The 14710-nt window shown below is 36.2% G+C and overlaps 1 protein-coding gene across 13 annotated transcripts in view; it reads right to left on the bottom strand.

Annotated features, from left to right (window-relative positions):
* The window catches only part of CADPS2 (calcium dependent secretion activator 2), a 294667-nt gene that overhangs the window by 152591 nt on the left and 127366 nt on the right, over nucleotides 1–14710 (bottom strand). For all 13 annotated transcript variants that reach the window (XM_087969373.1, XM_087969369.1, XM_026669061.2 and 10 more), the window contains 2 exons: nucleotides 4498–4564; nucleotides 729–837 (listed from right to left, as the gene is read on the bottom strand). In XM_087969373.1, the coding sequence (XP_087825499.1) occupies nucleotides 729–837; nucleotides 4498–4564 (176 nt within the window). The remainder of the gene's footprint in view (nucleotides 1–728; nucleotides 838–4497; nucleotides 4565–14710) is intronic.

Genomic DNA, 14710 nt, shown 5'->3' on the forward strand with positions numbered 1-14710 from the left:
TCCTTAACTAATAACTGGATTTATAGTCTACCTTTCAATCTAAAAAGTGAACTTAAAGTGACTAAATTAATAAAAACATAATTAATGGCACAGTTAAAATGTAAAAAGTTTGTAATTACAGCTTTACTTTTGTGTTAGATATGTAGACAAATAATCAAAATGACACTTTGATCCTTGCATGTATATTACTAGATTGTGCTCCCACTTAAAAAAAATTCTCTAGTTAGCCTACTTTTCTTGAAACTTTCTGTCCATAAGCACTTTTCTGTACTAATGAACAGGTTGGGTGAGTTCTTGCTAAAGAAAGCATAGGGGAGAAAATTCTATGTTAGTCATTATACAAAATTGGTTACTTGGTAGCAGTACCATTTTCACAGATGCATCTACTTTGCATTTGATATCTTTCAGGAGGAAGAACACTATAAAATCAGAATCAAAACCTCATTCTCATCTTTAAAGGAAATATTTCTTTTCAATTATATAAGTTCATGATATCAATGCCTTTAATAGCATTAAAATAATGTATAGCCTGGCAATTCAGATCTACAATGAGATGGAGATGTTTCTGATATGACAGAATATGATGTAAAAATGTAACCTGGCCTAAAATAGTGTTTTTCTCTCTTCCTATCTACCTACTTACTTGATAGGATTTTATGAAAAGATAAAACAAACACTGTTTCCTAATTTCTCTGCAATCGGACATTTGAACGCATTTTGCAGAATACCTGGATGGGGTGCTGTATAATCCACAGTGTATCCTTCAAGTTGCATTAACTCCTGAGGCTCTGATTTTTTCTCTCTATAGCTGCACATGGCAAATGTATATTGGCTAACCTGGATGAAAGATAAAAAGAAGCCCTGAATTAGCTATACTTCACTATATCATGTTATATTGACATTCAGTGGGACATGGGCAATAAACTAGCTGCTAACAATGGGAAATATAAATAATCTACAAGGGCTATCCACAAAATAGATTACGCCTGAGATTTGAGCCAGTCAGTCACGCCCGCCTGCAGTTCCGCGTCGTCGTCAAAGCGCTGTGTTCCAAGCCAGGTCTTCATCCTCGGAAATAAGTGGTAGTCGCTTGGTGCAAGATCGGGGCTGTAGGGCGGATGAGGAAAAATCTCCCACTTGAAAGCATTCAGGACTTCTCGAGTGCCGTAGTTCGGCCATTTTTAAACTTAATGCACCATTGGCGCACTCCACCTTCAGTGATGATGTTGTCCCCGTACACTTCACACAGTTGCCGAAAAATTTCAATCGGTTTATGGTTTTTTGCCAACAAAAACCTTATCACTGATCACACCTCACAACTCGAGGGATTTTCAATTGCAGCACACATTTCAAACGTTTGCTGTGAAATAAAGGGCAACGATACGAACCTCCCACTAGCACGACTAGATGAAGACTGAGTGGCGGACGCACAGACCAAAGATGGCCGCGCTAGCTCTGCCCCTTCTTGCTACAGACGAAAACGTAATCTATTTTGTGGATAGCCCTCGTACCAAGTGGCTTCGAACAAATATGTTAACTATACATTAACAACTTGAAATTCACAACAACTGCTTTACAAAATACACTTAGATATCAGGATAATATCACTAATCTACTTCTATACTACAGGTCTACAGCAATCATTGTGCAACAATTGTGAAGTCATAATCTGAAAAATAAAATCACCTTTTTATCTGACTATCACCAGTAGCCATTTTGAGGAACAATGCTAAATTGAAAATTCAATCCTTCTGTACATTTCCATCAATATATATTTAAAAAGGTATATGTAGGGCATTTGTTCATCTACCATGAACACTGCATGTCCTTCCAACTAACAGTAATACACATATATTTACCTTGAAACCTAGAGTGCACAAAAATTTGTAGGTCATATCAGGCTTCACACAGTGTGTATTTCAGCAATGGTTAAAGATAGCAGGCTCTATTTTCCCCATAGCTGGGAGAATGTTCTCATGCAATATTGTAAGCAGATAATCTTTGTATAAAATTTACTCCCCACTGCACATAAGACAGAAATGTTTGGATTCACCCACTTGGGGGATTCTGGGGGGCCCATATGAGATGCTGGTGTGCCTAGTGAAGCTTTTGGGCACACTTTACAACTCCAGAAAAAAAAAGTTAGGAAAGGTATCCATAAAATGATTGGCTCTTCAATTCTGTGTCATTGCTGAGAAAAGTAATAGTTTTGAATATGACATTTGCATTTAACTACAAAGTTTTTGATGACTGTAGTCAGGTATAAGGTTACAAAAAATGCAAAGTGGTCACCATAATCAGACAAAAGGTTAGGTAGACAAATTAAACCATTTAATGCTAACTGATCTAAATGGCTTTTTAAAGTTGCTCGATGGGGTTATACATTATGTAACCCACAGTTTATCTGCCACTTAATAACCCTGAAAATAAAGATAAAATATAAATTGAGCAGAACTCCTGCAGTGTCAACAGTGCAGGAATTATGAAGGAGATGGCAAAAATGCCCATCTGTCAGTACTATTCTTTATAGGCATTCTACACTAGGTCTATTCATAAAGCCAAAGTGGTCAATTGCATTGTACACTTCAGACTGCAAGTGAAGGAAACAACATCAACAACTTCGTGCACACTTATGTGCATGGAACTGGGGGAATGGAGATCTCTTTCAACTAGATAAGACTGCCTTGACCTTGTCTAAGCTTTCTGAGAAACAGAAAACAAAAGGAAAACCACTGAAGAAGAAACAGAGACCTGAAATCTCAAGTTAAGATTACAAATGGACAGATATCAATATGAGTTCAAAAGTGACTTGTAATAAAACATCACATACAGTGTGCTAATCTATGCTTATATGAATACTATTTAGTTTATGCATAATTCTATCAATCTGTGTCTGACAGAAAACTGTAGGTAGTAGTTTTTGTGGATAACATAGCTTTGCCAATTATCACAAATACTACAAATGAAATTTAATGTTCTTAGTTTCCTACATATTAGATAAAAATCACTAGATTATACCTGTGCTCTTTTAATGTATTATATTCACATTGTTCTTTTCGTAATGTATATATAAGTATATCTGCCAAAAAACAAAAGGTACCATTCTTGCATTCATAACTGAAAAGCACACATTATGTCTGTGGCAACAGGGAGAGGCAAAAGCTAATTTTTAATTTACAAAGCAGTTGTGGAAATTGGACAAAAATATGTGGTGAAATTCCTCCACCATGTTCCGAAAGATCACTGGGAGTGGCATAATAAATTATGAAGGATATTTTCCCTGCCAGCATGGAGAAACCCAGCTAAGAAATGAACTCTCATTGCCATTACCTTGCCATAACAAGTTGCTTGAATCCATTCATCTGCCAGCCAGAATATTTTGGGAAAAGACCCAATGTTATATTGCAGAATTTTGGGGATGTAGCTTTAGCTTTCTCTGAGGTCATTCCTCTGACGTTTCATAGATTTGTTAGCTGAAGGGATGTTGAGGAAGCCCAACAGAGTGCTGTAACTAATGAATGGCTGTCTCTTCACTCGCAAGAGAGTGATAGGGATGGGCTGATATAAACAATCTTACTTCATTCTCCCTGTCCTAACTATTGCCGTCTGTACCAAATGTATGCCTGCATGTATTAAATGGCTCTATACGTTTTAACAGAGGTTACCATAACAAATTAGCTTTGTGGAAATTCAAGATTTTTGCTAGCATGTTTGTGCTCACTGCACCCTATGATCTTATGTGCTCAGATCTCCATGGGAAATTCTTCATGAGAAAGACAGCTAAAATAATTCATACTACCAATGTTTGGAAGTGTGAACAATCATTGAGCTATATTCTCTATCTGGGTGTGTCGAAGTGTTTTTTTTTTAAACTGGGTACAATAAATAGTTCCCAAATTGCAGCATGGATTCAAAGGAGAAAATCTATCACTGACTAGAACTATTGATAACTTCAAAATGTATGTATGTATGTATGTATGTATGTATGTATATCTATATCTATATCTATATATATCACATACAGTATGACAATAGTTGAACTTTGAGTGAGAATTGCAAATGTAGCATTCATAAAATACAGAATTGGTTTAATTAATTGCAGGTTAATGCTAGATTTATATTCTTGCACACTCTGAAGCACCGTTTTGGAATTGAATCCAAAGTGCTGCAAAGTCTTGATTGAAGGTGAACATTTATACACTTGTTCTTTTGAATATATTCTAGAAAGAAATTCAGGATTTTGTAAACGAGTTCTAATAGGAAACTTAAATGCATAAATAATGGGATTACTGCAAAAAGTTGTGTGCATGGGAACTGTTTGGCTGAAATAAGCATTAAAAATATTTCTACAAACTAAATTGCACATTTCTAAATTCCAAAATACAAATTGATACAAATACAAATATACATACTGCTTGTACGCTATGCTATATATATTATGAGTTTATTGCTTTAACAGCATCTCTTGAAATGATGCTAAAATGAAACATCACTAACCTGCACAAGAACAAAGTAGCGCTTTTTCCACCTTTTCCAAACTTTTTGTCCAAGGGCATACAAATACCTGTTAAATGTGAAGACAAATCATTCTCAATTAAAAATCTTCCAATGAAATGAAGCGCGCACTCACAGAACTGGTTGTGAAACCAGTTACAGCCCACCACTGGGGCATGAACATAGATCATCTTAGTCATAATTGAAAACTGTCTTGAAAGGTAAGTATTATACTGTATATTCCTCAAGAAAACTGAGATTTAGAAACTAAGGCAATCCTATTAGCTTATAGCAGAGGCAAGATTTGAAATGGAGTTTTTTCAGCTCAGAGTTCATATGGTGTTTCAGGAATGTTATTGAATTTTCAATCAATCTTCTCCACTCTGGGGCCATGCAGAATTGTTGGGGCTACAACTCCAAAGACTTCTGGAAAAGGCAATGTCAATGTACCTAGAATATCACAGGTTGAAAAAGCCAAGAACTAAAGATAGCTTACTAAGGTTTTGTGGCTGATATATAATAAAATCTGAGAGCAAACATTAGAGTAGATTGTTAACTGAAGCATATTCGCAGGATCTCAAGAAAATATGTAGCTGAGTTAAACAATTGTTATGAAGATGGCAAAAGGATATAACCATACATCAACATTCTGATGCTTCCTCCTCAACTTGCTTCTACTGGATGAGCCCAAAAAGCACCAACAGATAATATGAAGCTACCTGCACTGGATCCAAATAATTTTTCTCTGCTTTGGAACTTAATACTACATATTTCTAAAGCATGTTTTGCCCTCAAACGCACTGCATTTTTCAGCAAACTCTGAATCATTTTATGAAATATAGTTATTCTATTTGTGCGTGTATGTGTGTATATACACACACACAGACACACACACACACACACACACTCAATCACTTTGCTTAGAGCTCTATAGCCAAGAATTTGTTGATTAAATAGTACTTGAATTATTGTATTGTGCTAAGCCATTAATTCACAGAGTACATGATTGATTATCTGTATCACTATCTCTTAATATAACCGTCTATCTAAATAGTTCTATAATGCTTATCTTCTAAAAAGAGGTTATAAAGTTCATCCAGTCTATGGATATGCTTCATTATGACAAAATATATACCTAAAACAGGGGTGGGTGACTTACAACCTCTAGGACACCGGTCACCAACCGGTGGGCCACAGCCCACTGGTGGTCCACAAGAAAATTTTGGTGGTCTGCAGAGAAATGTCACCCCCAGAACAATTAATCCAGGGTGCACAGGTACACAAGGCTGCCCTGCCCACTCACTCTTTACCTGGCAAACTTGCCTGTTCCCAGCACAGCAGAACAGCTTGCTATTTTTCTTTTTTCTTTTCCTGACCATCAGCTGTTCTGCTGTGTCAGGAGATTTAGATTAGCTAGAAAGCAGGAAATGGTTGCATTTCTTGATTTCTAGCTAGTCTTTGGACCTTTGGCTCAGCTTTTAAGCAGAGCCAAACCTCCCTTAGGACTGAAGGTTCTATTATTCAGTACAGACTCAGATAGCCGATGGCAGAAACAGAGATATCTCTAAGGGAATCTGTGATTCTGTGAGCAACTCAATCTGCCTGCCTGCTTTGCCTGATTTTGGGTAAAAGTTGCTCTTTTCTTATGAAAAAAAAATCAATATTTATATAAATATTTATAATATTTACATACATGCCATGCCCAGCCAGTCACATGACAATCAAGCCACACCCACAAATTAGGCCATGCCCACAGAACCGGTTGTTAAAAAATTTGAATCCCACCCCTGCCTCTGTGTGTTTGTGTGTGTCTGTGTATGTGTGTGTGTGTGAGAGGGGGGGGGAGGGAGAGAGAGAGGTTAGATCAGATCTCTCTCCCTCTCCCTCTCTCCCCCTCTCTCTCTCTCTCTCTCTCCAATATCAGCAAGCCACTGTCAGTCAAAATTCATACTAGTAGTCTCCGGGATTTAAAATTATGAGTTTGGTGGTCCCTGAGGTCCAAAAGTTTGGTGACCCCTGCTCTAGGATATTGAGACCTTTAGATTAAATTTTATTAAATTACATGAAGTGGGAAACAAAAGAAAGCTATAGTGCAACTTCTAATGCAGGTATACCAACGTGAGAGAGAGGGAAGGTGGGAGAGAGACTATCTTTATAAATTTTCCTACCAGGACTTGCTCCTATAGGAAGGGAGGTATAGGAATGTACCTCTGTGTTCCTGTAATGTGCATATCCAAATTGGACTAGCAGGGAAGATGGAAGAACATTTGAGGTATAACTTAAAAAAAAATCAACCCCCTGCCTGGAAATTTAAATTTGAGTGTGGTTGGTATATTAATCACAGGATTTGTTTAGAGGGAAGAAGTCTCAGGTTTCCCATTTTCTGACTTGCAGCACCACATAGTTTGAGAATCCCAGCAATAAGTAATGAAATAAAAGGTACAAATACATGCCTACTGGCACAGGCCTGAACTAGTACTTCTTGCTAAAGATGAGTCAGATAAGCACCTATTGTATGTCTGGTAAAATGAATTGGATTCTACAAAAACACTGTTTGCCATAGGGAAGTTCTTACTTGATTGTAATATTGCCCGTGGGCATTCTGGATGTGGTTTGCTTTCTTTATGAAACAGGAAACTAAACGCAAAAATACATGACAACAGGCATTGCAATGGCATGAACTTTCAGGTTGCCAAATGTAAAAAAACTAAGTTGCTTGGTCATTGAACTTTCCAAATTCAAAAAGTATTCATTGGGCATGTGTACAGTATTCAGAAGTGTCATATAGCAAAAAAAAAAATGCATTTCTTTCTGGTAATCATATTGTTCCTGGGCTGTGTTGAAGTTAGAGTAATCTATTGCTGCAGCTACTTTAGTGGCTTAGCCCAATGGGTGAACAAGGAAAGTAGCAGAACATGTGCTCAACTGTTATTTTTGCTGCTTGCTAGAGAATTTTAAATGTGATTGTTATCATTAGATTTTTATCCCACCTTTGAAATATATATATATATAAAACTCAAGATGGCAAACATAGCTAATCTCCCTGCCTTTATTTTTTCTAGAACAACAGCCCCATTAGCTGGGTTGGGCTGAGAAACAGTGACTGGCCCAAAGTCATCCACTGGCTTTCATACCTAAGAGAGACCTAGAATTCACAGAACTTGTAGGCTGCCTTTTGTAACCACAAAACCAATGTGCTTCCTTTAAAAAACAAAAAAGCCATCCTCATGGCCACTTTCTCTGTAGTTGCTAAAAGATATCATGGACAAAAAGGCTTCTTTTTAGTTTTAAAGTTATCTAAGATTCAATAAATCTGGCCTTCAGCTTTGTTTGGGTATTTTCCCACGTCATAGTAGTGGTGCTTTTAACTACTATGACGTGGGAAAATACCCGAACAAAGCTGAAGGCCATACATGTAAGTACCCACGAAAACTTAAGAATATATATATATATATATATATATATATATATATATATATATATATATATATATATATATAAGAGACAAAGATTTATAGAACTTAAGACTATGCTACGAGGTTTGCCTATTTCTCTTTGATGTTTATGATGGGAAGGAGAGACAGTTAATTATTATTAAATGCGACTATATGGCATCATTATTTACTGGCTCCTAAAACAATCCACCAATGTTGTATGTGGGGGACTAAAGTTAATACTTGTTAATACTCCATAAGTAGGGTCTATTCTTTGTTTAAGGGGGAAAAGATCCATCTGCATCTTGAAAATGAATTCTTTACTTTTTATAAGCTTTTATTTATCACAGTTGAAGAAAAGGTAGAAAGGAGAAAAAAAAAATCAATACCCATTACAGTTCTGTTCTACAAAAGGCTTTCTTAAAAAGAAGTCTAAGTCAAGGTTGAAAGAGCAATTAAAGCAGCCTCAAAATCTGGGCCATTCTGATAGAGTTCAGTTAACATGTGGCAGAAGTAATCATCCACTTGTGAAAATGATTTTCAGTTCATTCTCAAACACCTTTCAGACAGTCATGATCCCATTTAACTGACAACAATAGAGTCTATCTGCGGGCATCACTGCATTCGGTGTGAGAACCAATAGGGACCAAATGCCCACAGGCACTTTCAGCCATCACAGTGTATTCTGTTCTGCCTAGCATGAAGGAAATTCTTTCTTGTTCTGCATTCCTTCTTTTATGTAACCCCACAAGATTAAGCTTTTTTTTCTCTCTCTTCTTTTTTTGTCCTCAGTTGAGGAGAGACACAACAGATTCAAGACTACAATATGGCTAGGTCACCAGAAGACTAGCTGAAAACATTCTCAGATTGATTTCAATACTTTCTTGCGCTCTTGAAAAAAGAGCGCCAAACACATCTTCACAAGAAATGGGATAAGGGTAAGGAGCTAAAGAAAGAAAAGAAAACCCACATAAGCCCAAACAGCTGTTACAATGATGTCTGGGGAAGACAGATGTTCTAAATGCAAAGAAAGCTAAGCAACAATGGAAACTATATCTATTCTCTTCAGTGAACTGGACACTCAATATACGAATAGGAAAATTGGAAGGAAGCTCCTAGCGATTTGTATACCTTCCTTCGATCTCCCAATATACATATGGACCTAGTGTACATAGAGAAGTGGGGGAGTATTAGAACATGGATCTCCAACCTTGGCAACTTGAAGACCTGTGGACTTTAACTCCCAGAATTCCTCCACCAGAAAACTGGAGACCCTTTGACTAGCTTCACAGACCCATATCTATGGAGATTCTCAGTCATCCAGGTCATGATTGTTCCAAAGATGTTTTGTTAAAGAGGTAACTGGGCTTTCTATGAAGCTTCTTGTATGAGAAGCGAAATGTCTTCAAAGAAAAACAAGAAAGTCCAGTTGCTTCTTGAAAAAAAACAAACGCCTTTGGACTTCAAAGACCCATTACTTCTTGTTCTGATGCAATTCAATTCATTCCAGAAGAAACCTCGGTGAAATTAGGCATTCAGGTCTTTTTTTAAAGAATTGAATGTGCCTATTTCTGCTTTCAAAGATTATGTTTGTCTAAACATTTGTGAACACCTCAAAAGAAAGAATCAGTGATTATGAGCATGGATGTTCTTTAAAAAAAACAGCAACTCCCCCTTACTATTCTTATGAATATTATATTTTAATCTCTTCACAAAATAATTTATTCTAGAAACCAACAAGTGTGATTTCATATTAAGTGTTACCATTACTTTCTCTTGCTTTGGTAAGACCACACCAGAAATACTATATCCAGTTTTGGTAAACCCAGAGTGCAAAAAAGATGTCAAGACTCTACAAAGAAGACCAACAAAGATGATTAGGGGGCTGGAGGCTAAAGAAATTAGGTATGTCTAGTCTAACGAAGAAAACTAGGGGTGATATAATAGCAGTTTGGCAATATTTGAGGGGCTGCCAAAGAGAGCAAGGGGTAAAGCTATTTTCCAAAGCACCTGAAGGCAGGACAAGAAGTAACAAATGGCAACTTATCAAGGAGAGATCCAACCTAAATCTAAGGAGAAACTTTCCGACACTGAGAACAATTAACTTGCTTTCAGAAGTTATGGGTGCTCCATCACTGTAGGTTTTTAAGAAATTGGACAGCCATTTGTTGCAAATGGCATAGGATCTCCTGCTTAAACAGGCCTTTGGACTATAAGTTCTCCAAGGTCCCTTCCAATTCTGTTATTCTGTAGTATCAATAAAAAATAGATAATAACAAAATATTTATGTAGTAAATGCCATCCATTAAAAAGTCAGGAAAGGTAAAACAGATTGAAGCAGTAATATATTACTACAGTGGGTGGTAAAAAGGTATTTAGTCTCTACAAGCTTTGAGTATTCAATGTTTCACCCTTTAAGACAGTATCTTGGATTTCAATTCAAATATTAGGAGGGATAAAATAATGCCTTTGTCAACCACATAATATTGGTGTAATACGATCATACTGGTTTGCACCACAACAATGCAGTAATTTCTATTTCATAGATATAGATATATTGTTAAAGTTTTAAAGACCAAAAGCAACATGTTGAAATTCGCCTAAAAATCCATTGGCAATCAGTGTAAGTGGCATATTATTTGTGTAATGTAAGCATAATGATTTGCTTCATAAGGTCATGTATAGTTTTATTTTACATAAACAATAAATTCAATCATAGGTGACATTACAATAATCCATGATATCAATCTCACATGCAAAATGAATATAAACCCTTTTTTCTTGATATAACTTTGTAGGTCATCTACCACTTAAACTTATTTAATATATTCTTGATTATTCGCCATATGTACTTCCACTGACATTGTTGAATCCAGAAACATGCCCAATTTATTAAATTATGCTTTTAAATAATGTGTATCAGTCTTCGACATCTAGACAAACATCTTAGTCTGAATAAACACATTTATCCATCTACAGTAATGCTGTTACAGCTGATTAAATTTAACTTGTTCTTCTACATTCTTTCTATATTTTCTCAATCATCTATTTAGATATGCTATGATTTCCCGTCAATAATTTGGTGAAAACAAGCAATAGGATTGCTTATTGTTTGCTTGTAGGCAATGCTCCAATACAAACCTCCAATGATTTTTTTTTAAAGGTGGTTCTTACTTAACAACCATACATTCAGCCTCTGCTCAAACTTATAAGGTTGCTAAACGAGTGGTAGTTATGGCCAAAAATTGTACTGACAGTCACCTCGTTGTGATTTTCAACTTTCCCACCAGCTTCCAATCAGTCAAATCAATGGGGAAGCTGGCATGAAGTCAGAAGTCACAGTCACATGAAATTCTTGCTTAATGAACCATGTAGTTTTATTTAAAAATGACTGTAACCAGGACTGCCGGAACTGCCATCACTAAGTGGTGCAGTCACATGGTTTTTTTTTAAACTTACAACCACAGTGTTTAATGACAAAAATTTCCAATCCTTAACAGCATCATTGAATGAGGATTACTTGTAATAGTTTCACTGAAATGTGAACAGAATAGAAAACAGAATGGAAATAAGTGGTGCCCCAAAACTCTGGACACAAGTCCCAAAGCATCACATTCTGTATCTGATTTTTCTGGTAAAATATGGGCTCCTTTAATATTGCACATTATATTTGAAACCCACAGAAGGAATCCAGAAAATGACAAAGTTGATCCTACTGAAAGCTTTAAGAAACACAAGAATACTAATTGGGCCACATATTTTGTTTTCATTCCCTTGGTATAGTCACCCACTAGCATGAATCAGGAGTCTATTTACTTCCAAAGTCAGTCCCAATCCTGAATTTCAATAAAGCTATCTTTTCTGGGAACATGTAGATATCAAATAGCAAAAATAAAAATAAATAAATAAATAATATCCAAAATTTAGAGCGAAGAACCTTCTTTTAAAAAGTAAATGTGTGACAGTAAGTACCATACTGCAGAATATAATATTAACATTTCAGAGAAAGTCCTAACTATTCCCATAACTAAATTGTCAAAAGGTCATGCTTTGCTTTACTTTTGATGTTCAAACTTCCAACCTTATCATGCTAGATTTCAAAACTCAGGATGGATTAGATTCTAGAATCCATTGCCCCTCCATTGTTTTGTGATTGTACTTATGAGAAACAATCTATTACTTCTCCTTAATTTATGCACATATATTTATTCAGGTATCAGAATATCTTGTAATTATTTTTGTAATAACTCATGATCAGTTCCCCCCCCCCCAAGAAAATTAATTTTACAAAATATTTTAAAACATTGTTTCATTGATTAATCAATGAAACAACGAAATTTCATGTCAAAACTTATAAGCTGCTTAATAGACATACTATGCTGTCAGGTTAATAAAGAGCTTCACAAATTCATTACCACACCTCAATCGAGAAATGACACTTCAGCTTCACAGACATAAAATTAAATACAAAGTAATCAAACCTAATTCAAGACTAGGTATTTCTATGTATTATTCATAATGACATTTCCCCCTAATGTCTCTCAATATTAATTTCTTAGGTAGTAATTCCCAGCCAGGAATTCTTTAGGTCTGATTTTTTTCCCCCTGTCTTGTCCCTTTTTGAAGCTCTTTCAGATCAAGTTTTCTGACTCTGGAAAATTAACTATGAGGGCTCAGGGCAGTTAAAAAGCGATAAGACTTTAGATTTCCTTTTCAAGTGTGATGTCCTTTTCCTAGGAAACATGAATTATTGTATGAACACTCTTGAACTTATTTTTAAGGCTGTTTAAAATGGTGAGTTGAATGGGGGACAAAATCTGCATTGTAGGTAAAATTGTTTTGCACTTGAGTAACAAAAGCAAATTTTCACAAGCAGAAAATCACAACGGACCAGGGGTGGGATTCAACCAGTGTTACTACCGGTTCAGTGATTACGTTTTGCGCACGCATGTGCGCTTCGCGTGTAAAAAACCTTATGCTGTGCCTCCCGAACAGCTGAAAAGCGCTGCGCGCAGGTGCGCAGCATTTGAAAAGCCATTTTTTCTTTGCTTTTTCAACCTCAGCTGTGCCGCACAAGCAGCTGAAGTTGAAAAAGCAGGAAATAAAGGACAGGTAAGAGCCCAGGCAGGCGTTTCGGTGTCTGCTGCTCTTCAGAGCTACTGGTTCTATACAGCTGGACAGAACCGGTCTGCAACAGACCTATCTGTTTAGGTAGTAGTAATGCATTTATTTGCAGCCATAGGTTTTAGCAAAATTTATGTAATATACAAAATTTAGCAACATTAATAGAAAATTATTTTTATTCATATCATTCATATCATCTCTACTCTAAGATTAACAGCACTGTCTGTTTAAAAGTAGGTCCTTTTCTCTAACTTTGAAATTTAATTCTCAACATAGCTCTAAATATCATGTGGACTCAACCACACATAACCCAGAATACCTGCTAGCAAACATTTTATTCCCTACTCAAAGAAGTAAAATTATATTTAAATCTCCACAAAGGTAATCATAGAAGAATACTGCTATCATATCTCTACTTTTAGCACTATCTGGAAACATTTTTATCAGTCTAATTCAATTCAAGTCAACCACCCTTCCCAAACAGTATGAGGATTTTGACACAAGTGCTTCCACTGAATGCATACTGCCAACAGCAAATCACTGATAATCTGTTTTGTCAACTAAACATTCTGGTTGCTTGCCAATCTCTTAACACTGGCTTTTTTTTCCTGTCCTTTTCTATCTTGTGCTTTATTAGGTCTATTTTGTATTTGAATTGGGTAGATTGCCTAACACATCTTTTGCTTCTCAGCTTTGCAACACTGCTTTGCTATATTATTGATAGTAATAATTTAATTCTCAATGCCTTCACACCTATGTACCTGATTGCTTAAGATTAATATAATTCCATTTTTACATGCAATTAATCTGAAACATCCTGACTTAATAATTGCTTTATAAGGCATGTCACATCTAAAACATATCTGAATATTAAATATCAAACAAAATGTTACACTTATAGAGTAGGATCTCAAATGCAAATAGACACAAGTGTTTATGAGAGCTACTTCATTAGGCCAAGCAATTTAATACTGAAATCTTTTCATAGATTAATACAAAAGTCTCTGGGTCAAAGCTAAAGAAAAAAAGTCATGTGAAAGTGCTTTTTCTTTTTTTCTTTACTATTTCAGTTTGGATACCAAATCACAGTGTTGATGCACAATGATGGTTAAAGCTGCCATTGTCACTGGATTTGAGCTACTGGCTCTGTGGAAAAGAACAGAGAAAGGCCATTGAAATGTGAAAACACTAGAAATCCAGGAACTCTGCTTCCATTCCAGCAAAACTTAGAATATGCTGTTGGCCTGCGTAGGACTCCCAGAATCCACCACTCTTCCTATCTGCAGGGCATCCACTCTGCCTGAAGTACTTGAGGAAAATGAAAGAGCAGAGCCATAACAACCAGGGCCAGGACTCACTTTACTCTACTTGCCTGGTCTCACCATCACTAAAGCGAGTCCTTGACTTTAAACTATTCGTTTAATGGCCATTAATTCTGACACTTAACAACTGTAATGTATTTATGAAAATTGCTCTATCCCAGGTTCATGTGATTACTATTTGTAACCTTCTCAGCTGGCTTCCGACAAGAAAAGACAATGGGAGAATGCAGTATTGCAGGCTAACTCTGCCCATCGCCAGGAGTTCAATCCTGACTGGCTTAAGGTTGAATCAATCTGCCACCCTTCCAGGGTCAATAAAAACGAGGACCCAGATTG

The sequence above is a fragment of the Notechis scutatus genome, chromosome 6 (genome assembly GCF_049901735.1).
Source record: "Notechis scutatus isolate UNSWTSFEM ecotype Mainland chromosome 6, rNotScu1.2, whole genome shotgun sequence".
NCBI lineage: Eukaryota > Metazoa > Chordata > Lepidosauria > Squamata > Elapidae > Notechis > Notechis scutatus.